Source organism: Camelus ferus, chromosome 21 (genome assembly GCF_009834535.1).
Source record: "Camelus ferus isolate YT-003-E chromosome 21, BCGSAC_Cfer_1.0, whole genome shotgun sequence".
Taxonomy (NCBI): Eukaryota; Metazoa; Chordata; class Mammalia; order Artiodactyla; family Camelidae; genus Camelus; species Camelus ferus.
Genome location: NC_045716.1, coordinates 23067121 through 23079768, shown reverse-complemented (window position 1 = coordinate 23079768; position 12648 = coordinate 23067121). Strand labels below are relative to the sequence as shown.

The 12648-nt window shown below is 50.4% G+C and overlaps 2 protein-coding genes across 3 annotated transcripts; both read right to left on the bottom strand.

The window, feature by feature from the left end:
• Positions 1-1358: 1358 nt before the first annotated feature.
• On the bottom strand, positions 1359-3195 carry S100A14 (S100 calcium binding protein A14). Its single transcript, XM_006177179.3, has 4 exons — positions 3120-3195; positions 2618-2725; positions 2029-2175; positions 1359-1806 (listed from the first exon to the last, which is right to left on the bottom strand). The coding sequence occupies exons 2-4, from the start codon at positions 2645-2647 to the stop codon at positions 1669-1671; spliced, it is 315 nt and encodes a 104-aa protein (XP_006177241.1). The 5' UTR covers positions 2648-2725; positions 3120-3195; the 3' UTR covers positions 1359-1668.
• A 2241-nt stretch (positions 3196-5436) lies between these two features.
• Positions 5437-12564, bottom strand: S100A13 (S100 calcium binding protein A13). 2 transcript variants are annotated; one of them, XM_006177180.3, is made up of 3 exons: positions 12432-12564; positions 11289-11482; positions 5437-5662 (listed from the first exon to the last, which is right to left on the bottom strand). In XM_006177180.3, exons 2-3 carry the CDS (start codon positions 11439-11441, stop codon positions 5519-5521), a joined length of 297 nt encoding a protein of 98 aa, XP_006177242.1. In that variant the 5' UTR covers positions 11442-11482; positions 12432-12564; the 3' UTR covers positions 5437-5518. The 2 variants fall into 2 exon arrangements, with proteins under 2 accessions (XP_006177242.1, XP_014408326.1); XM_014552840.2 differs by lacking the exon at positions 12432-12564 and adding an exon at positions 11640-11938.
• Between the last annotated feature and the right edge of the window lie 84 nt (positions 12565-12648).

Here is a 12648-nt window from a genome sequence, read left to right as displayed (position 1 = left end):
GTGGTGGAAGCTGGCACTCCCCTAACCCCACCCTCCCAGCCCCACCAGGCCTGAGCAGAATTTACAACTTCGAGAAAGAAAGGGAAGGACTGTCACCTGCCCTTCTCACCTGGGTCACTGGGGGCCCAGTTTCAGGGGCCCTTAACAGACAAGTTCAGTTAGCTTCCCAGGCCTGGCTGGCTGGCCACAGAAACTTCCTCGCTGTTGGGATTTCAGGTGTAATGCCTGATTTCTATGGGCTCAAGTCAGAAAGGACCAGAGTGTCTCTGTCTTCCACTTCCAGTTGACCCATCCCTAGGACCTCTCCTATGCAGCAGCGGATTCCTCTGGAAACACCCCTCCACCCTTTCTCCAAGATACCCAAGGGAACTGGCCAGTTTGACATCCCAGAGGCAACAGCTGAAACCAGAGGGGACCCATCCTTTACATGATGTGTCACTGTACTATCCTCCTAACAATGCTGCGAGGGAAGGACTATGAATATCTCCACTTTCGAGGTGAGGAATCTGACACTCTGAGAGCACGCCCAAAGTTCCAAAGATAGTGAGTGCAGAGCTGGGATTCAAACCAGTCAGTCTGTTTCTCAGTCTTACAGTTCCCAAGCTACTAGTCAGCCAGGCTCCAGCACAACTGAGTTCACATCCCTTTTTTTTTTTTTTTAATGGAGGTAGTGGGGATTGAACCCACGACCTAGTGCATGCTAAGCACATGCTCTACCACTGAGCTATACCCTCCGGGCACAGGTTCACATCCTTTTCCATGCTCTCCTCTCCTGTCAGAGGGCCAGGTCACTGGCAAAGAGAAGTCTGTCCCTCAGAGAGGACAGGTCTCCCACCTTTTAGGCCTGATGCCATTCTCAACCCAAATCCATGGGGGAAAGTGAATCCCCCCTTCACTTCCATTGTCAACCACTGCAGCCCCGCACAGCCCACACCACCCAGTGACTGCCATTCACCCCAACATCTCTTCACCCATGGACCCTGGGAGGGTGTCCAATCAAGACAACATCTTTCACTTTTTCCATTTTTTTATTAATCAAATGATACAAAACAATCATCATTTTTTAAATGCCCAAGCACCCAGCTGGTTCTCTCGCTCCCAAAGTCACCCTCCTCAGCCTCTCCCCCAGCCTGCTCTCTCTCTTTTCCCCTCCCCAGCCCAGGGACAAGTCCTGGGAGCAGGCTGGGGCAGAAGAAGAGGCAGGGAGGGGTAGCACTGGACAGACAGCTACAGTTTGGGTTGGGAAAGAGATTAGGAGGGGTAGGTTCTTAGAGACCCTTTTTCATAACAAATATCCAGCCTTATTCCCACCCCCTTCAGATTACTTCACGTAGCCCAGCTCCTCACTGCCCTTCCCCCATCACCAAATGATCAGGCCCTTACACCATCCTCAACCCTCCAGCATCCCTCCACATCCATCCCTGGCCCCAACTCGCCCCGGAGCCTTCCTCTGACAGGGCACTACTGGACCCATTAGCTCCTGGGAGCTCCCAGGGATGAAATGCATAGAGGCCCCTGGCAGGGCCATTATGGACCTGAACCTTGCAGAGGTGAGGCAGGTGGGGCTGGGGAATAGTGTAGGGGGGTGGGGAGGAGTTTTATTTCCAAGCCCATAGGCTCTAAAGTCCCCTTTCCCCAGCATCCCCCTCCAATTCCAGGGGAAGCTTTTCAACTCCCCCGGACAGGGTTCTCCAGCTTCACACTTTTGGCTGCTTCTCCAATCAGCTCCCAGAAACTCCCGAACTCCAGTTTAGAGTCATTACAGCTGCCCAAGTTGGCGATTTTCTCTTCCAGCCCACAGTTGCTCTGAGAGAAGGGAAGACACCACAGCTCAGGCAGGAGGACCTTCCACCCTTCCCACCCAAGACTGCCCAGGAGCAGGGAGCAGGACCTGAGCCTACCTGGCACTGACAAGGGGTAGGGCTGGGGGTTGCCAGTGCCAGGGGCCCAGGCAGCGTGGGCGGGGTCTTGGAGCACTTGCTTGGGAAGTCAGGGTACTGCCTGGGGTAGGGCCCACTCCCTCAGTACCGGCATGAGGTGGGGCAGCTGCTGGGTGACCAGGTCCTGTAGCTCGGAGGGGGTCAGCGTCTCCTTCCCACCCTCCACCGAATACTGATGGAAGTTCTTGATGAGGGTCTCAATGGCCCTCTCCACGTCACTGAATTCCTGGGCATCCTGAGGGCAAGGGACATCGCCCATGTCAGGGAGGCTCCACCCACCCTATGACACCCTGTTTCCTCAGGAGACAGGCAGAGCCAACAGGGCCGAAGACAGCTGGCAGGCACGTGGGCCCCCGCCCACTCCAGAACCCAGCATCCAGCCCCCTTGCCCCTGCTGTCCTCTGCCCTGAGCCACAGGTTGGGCAAGACTTCCTCCCCGCCACCCGCCAGCACCCAGGCAGGGCAGGTCCCAGCACGTGGCCCAGGCATCCTCCTCCAGGGAGGGCCCATCTACATCAGCCTGTGTGGGCACCAGAGAGGGGCTTCGGGTCTCACCGGCAGGGTCAGGAGTGCAGGGCAAGGCCTGGGTTAGGGGGCAGAAGTCAAGGGGGGACACAGACCCTCAGGGTGAAGGAGAGGAGGGTGGGAACAGAAAGGCCAGGAATGAATGGACCCACCTCCGCATTGGCTGACCGACACTGTCCCATGGTACTTGGTGCACTTGGTCCTGTGTTGAGAGTTTTGTCGTCCTACGGCCTGTCCCAGAGAAGCTGATGGCTCATGATCTGCTCAGAGGAGAGGGGAGGCTGGGGTGAGGGGAGAACTCAGCATTTCTTTCTCAACTATCCCCTTTGGCTGCACCCCAGATATTTTGTGCTTCACCCAGGGGCTCGGAGCCAACTCCACACAAGCCCTGTCCCTGTCCAGGCTCCAGGAGCTAAGGTCACAGCCCTCAGGCCAACCTGTTTAGAGGGAATTCCTTGGGCCTCACTTAGCTTCATTCCTCCCATCTCTTCCAACCCGCACCCCAAACCCCAGTCCTGTCCAAACACACACACACCCCAACCTCCAGGACCTGGTCCCCCAGCCCCTCCCCTGGCAGACTAAGGCGGGACAGGCTCCGCATGCCCTCTGCGCTGGGAGCAGCCCATTTGGGTGACAAGCCCTGGCTCTCCTTACCTGCTGGCAGCTGCTGAGACCGGACTGGAGGAACCAGCTCTCTTGAGCTCAGCTCTTATACCTGGGGGAAGGGAGGGGAGGCAGGGGGCTGGGCCTCACCCATGAGCCACCCCTGATATTGCAGCTGCCTAGGCCGGTGAGCCAGCTCTGTGGGCCCCACCCTCCACTGGTCACAGCTCCGAGAGCCCGCCCCCACCCCTGCCCCATGGAGAAACCCTTGGAGGGCTGGGCCTGGGATCCCCCTGGCCCCAGACCAGCGAGAAGAGTGGAGGGAAGATGGGGAGAGGAAGCTGGGGAGGGAGAGAGGGAGGACTTGAACACTGTGACATACAGCCTGGGAGGAAAGGCCTGGAGGAATCATAGGGCAGGGAGGTAGGGGGCTCTGAGGGGCTCTGAGTCAGTAATCAGGAAAGAAGGAGAAGCAGAGGCTGGTCAAGGCAGGTTTTGTGGTCTAGGGGGAGGTGAGGGACACGTGGGTTGAAAGAAGTCCCCAGTGCCCTCTAAGGTACTTTAATGTGTCACACACACACACACACACACACACTCATACACGCATTCCTCCTCCCCACTCCCTCAGGGCCAATTTGGATAGTGACACTCAAGGCTGCCCAGATCCCACATCCCAGCCTTCCCTAGTCCTGAGGGCAGAGAGATGAATGAGGACTCAGGTCAGGAGGAAGGAGCCAGAGGAGGGCAGCCTGGTAGAGGGGGACCGATTGAGTGATGTCCTGACTTCACTCGGCCCCTCAGCCAGTGTGCACACTTGCAAGGCCCAAGCGAGTTATATGGCAGCTGACAACCTCTCCAGACTGGTTGGGCTGCCTGCCCCTCCCTCCTTCCCTCAGAATCCCATGCCTTCCCCAACACAGGGACTGAACAGCAACCCCCTCACACACACACACACACACACAATCCAGTACCCAGAATGACACCCCAGGGAGCCGGTCCAGACTCAGCACAACCTGGTGGCCCACTCCACCTGAGGAGGAGAAAAGGAGAAGGGCAGGGGAGTCTGTGTGGGTCAGGGCAAGGATGGGGCGGTGCCCAGAGCCAAAATTTCTGGGCTCCTCTCCTAAACTCTGAGATCAGAGCATACCTCCCAGGGCCCCTCCCCGGGTCTCCTACTGGGGCTCCTCTGTACTTTTGGCCTCCATCCGAGTGTGTGTCTAATGAAGGGGCCCTTCCCAAAGTATCTTAATCTGAGTTCTTCTGAGGGTCTCTCAATCTGAGGGTTTCTCCGAGAGTGACTGAGCCTGAAGTCCCTCAAGGTGTCAGTCTGGGGGTCCCTTTCTAGGGTCTCTCATGTTGGGGAGCCCCTTTGGAATGTGTCAGCCAAATGGGCCCTCAGAGTCCCAGCCTGGAGGGCCCTCTGAGGTCTCTCAGTCTGGGGGCACTTAGATGGAAGTTCTCAATCTGGGACCCTTTAATGGTGTGTGATGGGGAGCTTTTCCCAGCCTAAATGCTCCTCTGGATTAACAGCTGCCTCAGCTGGACACCTGACAGGCAGTGACAGTCCCTGGAAGGCAGCGCCCGCTGGGCCGCCCCGCCCCTGCTCCCTCTGGCGGCAGGCAATGCAAACCACATGCCCCTCAAGCCAAGAAGGACGGGGAGAGCAGCGCCGAGGGCGCCCCAAAGTTCTGCTTCCTGCAGCCCCGCGCCACCCTCACCCTACAGTCCTCCACCCGGAACCCTGTAAGTATCCATCTGCTTCCCCCTGGCTACGGAGGGAGAGAGGGGAGGAGGGTCCAGTCCCCAAGTACCCATCCAGAGAGGATCCAGGTCCATCACGGAGGCTCTGGAATTTCAACCCAGTTCTAACTATTCTTGTCTTTGTGACTTAACCTCTCTAAAATCTGTTTTCTCATCTTTAATACAGGACTTAAAAATAGTACCTGCCTCAAAGGGCTGTGAGAATTAACTAAGAGAATGCAAGAAATGTTCAGCACTGCGCCTGGCACAGGGCAAGCCAACTCATGTTCATCACTGTCATTACCAGCCAATGACAAAAACCCCCAGAATAAAAATAGTGGGAGCCAAGATCAAGCCCCTCAGAACCGGGTGGGATATGAGTCACCTTGCCTGCCCCAGAGATCCATCTCTACCTTTCATATATTCATTCATCAACCATTTATTTATTGAGCACCTATCCTGGACAAGACCTGATGCTGCAGAATATTCAATGAATACCATTCCTGGTCCTCAAGGGGCTCATAATTTTTGGAATCACCCTCAGGTCAGAGCAGAGCTTTCCCACCCCTGGTCTCAAGAGAAGAAACTGGTGATGGGGGTGCGGGGAGCGGTGAGTAAGAAACGTGTATTTCAAGGAGGAAACTTTATTTGGGGGGGAGTAGGGTTCCACAGAGACCTGCCATGCCTGCCTCCATCCCGGCCAGCCCGCTTTACTTCTTCCGGATCTCCAGGACCTTCTCCTTCCTGAGCTCCTTGGCCAGCTCCCCAATCAGTCTCCAGTATTCATTGAACTTGAGCTCTGAGTCCTGATTCACATCCAAGCTCTTCATCTTCTCATCTAAGGAGCCCACATCCTAAGGAGACACCACAGGGAAGAGTCGGGTTAGAAATGAGGGCTCTTGAGACATGGAGAGAGGGGAGAATTGCCAATCACCATTACCTTCAGGCCCTGCCCCGCACCTTCAGGACGAAGCTGCAGCCCCAAGACAGTGCTGCCAAGGTGCCCAACACCAAGGGGAAGCAGAAAAGGGAGGTAGGGAACCTGGTTACAGTGTTGGCTGTGGTCTAAAAACTCCCACCATGGAGGATTATGAACCACAAGCATGATGTCACTGAGTGCAGAGCAGGGAACCGATGCACACAATGGGTCCTCACCTGCAGGTACGGCGGGCTGCAGCATACCACTGCACCCAAGGAGCCCTTGCAGGCATGGAGCAACCCACTCTCACCACCCTCAGAGCCTCCTCCTTCACAGAAAGCTGGAGAAGTTCACAGCACTTGGCTGCCCATTTGCATAACCTACTGTCTTCTCACTTTTCCAGTTGGGTCACTAGCCTGGTAGATTGGGGGAATGGCAAGGACACGCAGTATCTGGTTTTCTAAGGGGCCCTTGACAAAGTGTCTCTTGGCAGACCTCAGAAATCAAAGGATATTCTAGAGGGGAGGGTATAGCTCAGCAGGTAGAGTGCTATACCTAGCATGCACGAGGTCCTGGGTTCAATCCCCAGTACTTCCATTAAATAAATAAACCTAATTACCTCCCTGTCAAAAAACAAAACAAAACAAAAACCAAAGGATATTCTAAGCTGGACCATCATGATCAAAGGATGTATTGCCAAATAAACAACCACAACCAAAAAGTTGACTGCTGAACAATGGATCGATGTCAAACCAGACAAGGGTGCCTCAGGCAGAGTGTGGTGCTCAACATTTGAATAAACATCTGGATGAAGCAGAGAAGACTTGCCAAATCTAAAGGTGGCACAAAACTACTTCATAGAAATGCTGAACAAGGCTTTTGTTAAAGCCACAATCATGCTTAATTATAAAATACCATAAGCATTGACAGTGGAAGGCAAAAGTGACCCATTAACACTATGTCGGGAGGGAGGGGAAAACATAAGTTAGTCAAAAGGAGGAAATAAAAGGCATAAGTGTTAGTAAAGAAAAATCAAGTTCACCTCTTATTACATTAGCAATTATATAACTGTATACCTAGAAAAAAACAAAGGAGTGATAATGGCTAACATGTCAACAATAGTGCTGACCATTCCAAGCATTATGCTGAACACATGACAGCCTTTACATCATTTAATCTTCATAATCTGCTAGAATGAAAGGCTCCATGAGCACATGGACCTTGTCCATCTTGTTCACCACCATAATCCCAATGCCCGGGAGAGTGTCTGGCACATGGCAGAGGCTTGGTCACCACTATGGCACAAAGCCTAGGACGGCGACAGGACAGGACACAGTAGGTGCTCAATAAATATTGACTGAATGAACGCAAGACCAATCCAATAAGAAAGGTATTATTATGAGTCCATTTCACAGATGAGAAATTAAGGTTCAGAAAGATTAAATACCTAGCCAGGGATGACAAGCTAGACCTTGCATTTGAACCTAGACTGTCACTCAGAGCTTATACTCTCACACACTATTCTGTATTTCTTCCCCCAAAACTATTAGACGCAATGGTGACAATATTAATACACAAAAACTACTACCAGTTCAAACATACAATATGAAAGATCCCATTTAAGTAATAAAAAAACTAAGAACTCAGGAATAAATGTAGAAATCAATCAAGCTTTTGTGAAGAAATGTGAACTGAAGGATATGAAAGGAAGCATGAATAAGTAGAAAAGCCGACTTGTTTTTAGAGAGAAAGACTTACAGTGTGAAAAAATCAATTTTCCCTAAAATAACATTTGATATGATCCCAATTAACATATCTGCTGGATTATGATTTTTTAATATGATTAATATGTTTTTTATGATTTAATTTTTAATGTGATTTTTAATGTGATTTTTTGATATGATTAAATTTTTATGATTAATATGTTTTTAATAGGATTAAATGTTTCTAAAATTCTCCTTGAATAATAAACATGTGGAATTCACTGGTAAAATTCTGAAAAACAAGAATAATGAGGGAGAGCCCACCATACAGGTTATCAAAGTATATTATAAAGCTACAGTAATTAAATGAGGCTGCTTTTAAATAAATAATAAACAGATGAATGAAACAGAACAAAGAGACCCAAAATATACAGAAGAATTAAATAAATAATGTGTCACATCAGTGAGAAAATTTTAATAATAAAATAAAGTCTGGGAGTTTTTTTAATGTGTTAAATTGGGGGAGACCTTTCTAAGCATGGCATAAAACACAGAAGCCATTCAGAAAAGGTTTGACAGATCTGAGTACATAAAAATTCCTTATATTCTGTATGGCCAAAACTACCAAAAACAAAGTCAAAGGACAAAGGGCAAATTGGGGGGAAATATTTGCAACACACATAACAGACAAAGGCTAATTTCTTTATTCTATAAAGAGCCATAATAAATTAATATGAAAAGAAAAAACTCAAGCAGTTCAACAGAAAAAGCAATATGCATGATTATCAAAAATATTTTTTAATGTTCTATTTCACTCAGTATTAAAGAAGTGTAAATCAGAACAAGATTTCTACATAGTAGACTGGCAAAAACTCACGCAAGGACAGGGGAAACAGGCAGTCACATGCACTCTTGGTGGCCATGAAAATTAGCACAATCTTGTTGGGAGGCAAATTGATAATATCTGTAAAAATTAAGAACAACCTGCCTTTTGACCTAATATTTGTACTGCCAGACATTTACCCTATAAATATTTTCCTCCAAGTATTTAAAGATACATAAATAACAATGTTTGCAAAAGTGGAAAAGTGGACAGAAGAGAAATATTCCTCAATAGAGGATTAGCTACATAAATTTGTGGTGAGTTACATATTAGAATACAGTGCATCATTTTTTTTATAATGGGAAAATAGCCTATATGCATTGTTACATTTTTAAAAAGCTATTTGTAGAACAGTAGGTAAGATGCATTTATTTATTCACTCACTCAACAATTTTATTTTTTTTCAACTTTTTTACTATCTCCCAGATACCCTCCATACTTTATTGAGCACCTACTAGGAGTCAGACACTACTCTAAGTGCTGCAGGTAAAACAGTGAGCAGGTTCCTTTCCTTCATGGAAAAAGACTTGTTTCCTACATGGAAAGGAAAGCAATTATATGTTACTTCTTAGTGACATATAATTATGTAAAGGAGGCTAAGCTGTGATGGAAGTGTTCTGAAAGAAAATATCCCAGGGCAAAGGAACAGAGCACAAGGAGGTGACTTCTGTACTCAGGGGTGAAGGAAGCTCATGCTGAGGATTTGCCATATAAGCAGAAATCTGAGTCAAATAAAGAATAAGCCTAGGAGATAGCTGGGGAATGAGCATTCTAACCAGGGGAGGAAAAGTGGAGACAGTAAGTATAAGTAACTCTCACTGCTTTTGAGGAGTTTTGCTACAAAGGGGAGCAGAGACATAAGGCATAGCCGGAGGGAGTTACAAAGTCAAGCGAAGTTTTCTTTTAAGCTGGGAGATATTTGGCTTGAAAAAGCGTGTTTGTAAACTGATCAGAACAACCGAGTAGAGAGGGTAAATGTGACAAAAGAAAGAAAGGTAAAAATGGAAACAGTAGCATCTTTAAGTGGATGAGTAGGGATGGGAGTTAAGGCACCAGTGGAGGGGCTGGCCTTAGGAGCAGAGACGGATCATTCACAGTAACAGAAAAGAAGGCAGGGAATGTGCTGATGGATTGGCTGATTAGGGGGAGGGAGCACATAGAAGTTTCCTGATTGTTCTTATTTAATTCATGAGAAATTTTCTCATTAAGAAAGCAAATGTGGAAAGAGGCACTGGAGTTCGAGGAGAAAGGGAAAGCTGTGAAATAACCATCCGAAAGATGGTCAATGAACCCACTAGGGAAACGTAGTTGAACAGCCAGGCATTGCTAAGGGTCCTGTTGGGCTTTGGGCTTATAGATTTAACATGAGACAAGTCAACATGGCAGTGCGCTCGTCTCCAGCCAGATTCAGCTGTATGGTGCAGACGCAGAATGGTGGGTTTCACCAGCAAGTTAATGGAGGTGAAATGTTGCATTTAACCTAAGTTGGGATTTTGCCCAACCCAGAGAGAGGACAGAGAGAAAGAGAATCAAGGGAGTTAAGGGTATGATTATAATGATGAACCTTAGAACCCAGCTGAGTAAGGAGGGAAATGAGGTCATGAGGGAAGGTGATGGAAGGCGAAAAAGTGATAGGGTCAAGAGACTGAAGGTCCCAGTGGTGTCAGGAAATGGTGGAGAGGAGGAACGAAACAGAGGAATAGAACTGGGATAACAGGAGGTGGTAGACAGAGAAAGAGAGTCCTGGAATTGAGATTCCGGAGGTGGTACATTGGTAATAAGAGCTGAAGAATGAACGGGGGGGGAGGGGGGGGATGCAGCAGGAAGATAGAATCTTTGAAAGTGAGGAGTTCAAGAAGTTGAGAGGCCTGGATGCTGGATGAGCTGTCCATGTGGATACTGAAGGTAACGGCAGCAGCAGTGATGAGAAGGAAATCAGTCAGCCAGAGCTGAAGGGCGGGAAGGAATGCAGTAAGAACGGTGGAGGCGGGTACATAGGAGCTTCAAGGAGCTGGACGTCTTAGGAACAGGAAGAAACTAAGATCTGGAAGCAGCAAGAAGAGCAAAGAGGTCACTACCTGCATCTCCAGGCCCAGAGGGAGTTGGATTTGGGAGAAGAAAACACTCACTATTTAACAAGACTACAGGGAATGTTGCATTTTTAGGGGAGAGCCTTAAGTTTCCTGTGAAAGGAAGAAGGGGAAAGTCTTAAGGGTGTAGGAGATACTGAAGATGATAAGACTATGAATTTCAGAACTGTTTGTGTTTTTTTAAAAAATCTATATTCACACACTTTTATGTGCCTGTGAATTTTCAGAAAGGATGTAAGAGAAACTGTTAACAGCCTGGGATGATGTGCCAACCCAGAGCAGATGAAATGTGAATCCCTACTCCAGCCTGTGAGTAGGAGAGAAGGAAGGATCCTGTCAGTTGCATTATTGAGGGCACTCCCAGAAGGGGTGAGGAGTAATCACAGACCACTTACTGGTCCCTCCTACACTGAGATCCTATGACTCCAAGGATTAGACTCATAGAATTATTTTTGATAAATCCTCTCCCATAGCTGAGCCCGTTTCTATATACATGAAGTGAGGAATCAGGACTGTGTTTTCTCTTGGCCTCGTTCTAGCTCTGATGGTCTATGAATCTTCTGGAAACCAGCTCTGGGTCCAGCCCTGTGTTGGGTAAATGAGACCAGAGAGGCACAGAGCAGACACAACAGGAATCCAACAGCATCGCCTGATGGAAGAGCAAAGCCCAATAACACACTTGCACTCACAGGCACACTGTCACGGAGTTATGCACACACACACACCAGGTAAGAACATCCAGAACCATTTACACACATGCAGTCCCCACACCCTCCCCCATGACACCTTGTGCTGAGCCTTATCATGCTGAGCAATGTCACCTCACATACACAGCGTCCTACAGCCACTGGCTCCCAAGATCTCAGGCCCAGAGATTCCACTCACCTTGAGCAGGTGAGGCAACTGCTGAGTGACCAGCTCCTTGAACTCATCGATGCTGAGGCTGCCCTTCCGGCCCTCCCGCCCTGCAAAGGTGAAGAAGGTGGTAACCACTGTCTCGATGGCCACCTCCAGCTCGGTCAGTGGCTCAGCTGCCATTATGACCCTGGGGCTAGAGCTGGTGTCCTCACGGAGCTAACCTGCAGGAGGGGAAGGAGAGAAAGGGAGAGTCAGGAGAGACCAGAGTGCCCCTGTCCTGGCGTGTCCACCTCAGGCCTCTACCTGGAGGAGACCTCATGGGGAAGCAGGGAAGGAACAGGGATGCAGGGATGGAGCTTGGGGCAGTGGACCAGGTACCTCAATGTAGGTGAGGGAAGGAACGTTCACTTCCAGAAACCCCTTCCTCTTTAAGTCTCACAGTCTGGGGATCCTTTCGAAGTCTCAGGGACCCCTGCGTGATGGCCCCTCAGTCTGGAGAGCCCCCTGTCTGGGAGGAGGCTTTCAGTATGGGATCCTTCCTTGAAGTCCTCTCAGTCTGCTGGACCTTCTGTGGAGTCCAGACCCAAGGGCCCTTTCTCGAGTTTTGCCGGCCTCAAAGGGTCATGAGGTTGTTTGTCTCCAAAGCTTGTTTGTGCAAGGACCTGGGTCTCCACCCGCCTGCGCTGCGCCCGCCCACACACACACTGGCTGCTCTTCCCAGCAGAGAAGCCCAGGGTCTGGCAAATGCCCAGCTGTGGTCAGGGCTGGCTCCGTCTGGCCAGACCCGGCCTCCTGGCCCCACCCCACCCCCTTCCCTCGGCGACAGCCGGGCAGAGTGCGGAGCCCAGGACCCCACAGCCCTTCCCGCGCCTGTCTGCCCGCGACAGGGGTCCTGGATGGGGCTCCCCTGGCTGCCCGCGCCCAGGAAGGGCTCGATACCTCCACTCGCAGCCCTTGGGCGGGGTGGGGGACAAGGCTGGGGGAAGGGGACTTGCCCACTCGTCCTCCCTTCAACCACGTACCCCCTCCCCTCGGCAAAGACTGTTGCTGGACCTCCCAAAGCCATTTCCTGAGTCCCCATCTGGGCCGGCTCCAAGGGGAGGGACCTGGGAGCCCAGGGCGGAGAAGAGGCTCCCGAGGCTTTCTCCAGGGTTAGGGGATGCGACTCACCGGGGCAGGGAGATGGGGAGCAGCGAGCAGAAGCCCTAGGGCTGAGGTTTATAAGCGTTCCGGGAGGGAGGAAAGAGCCCCTCCCAAGACCGGAGGTGTCAAGTTTCCGTCGTGGATCCTGAAGAAAGGAGACCGCCCATTCACGCCTCCACACACACACACACACCCGCCCCCGCCCCCACCTCCAGCAAGCGGGCCAGAAACCCTGCCCGCCCAC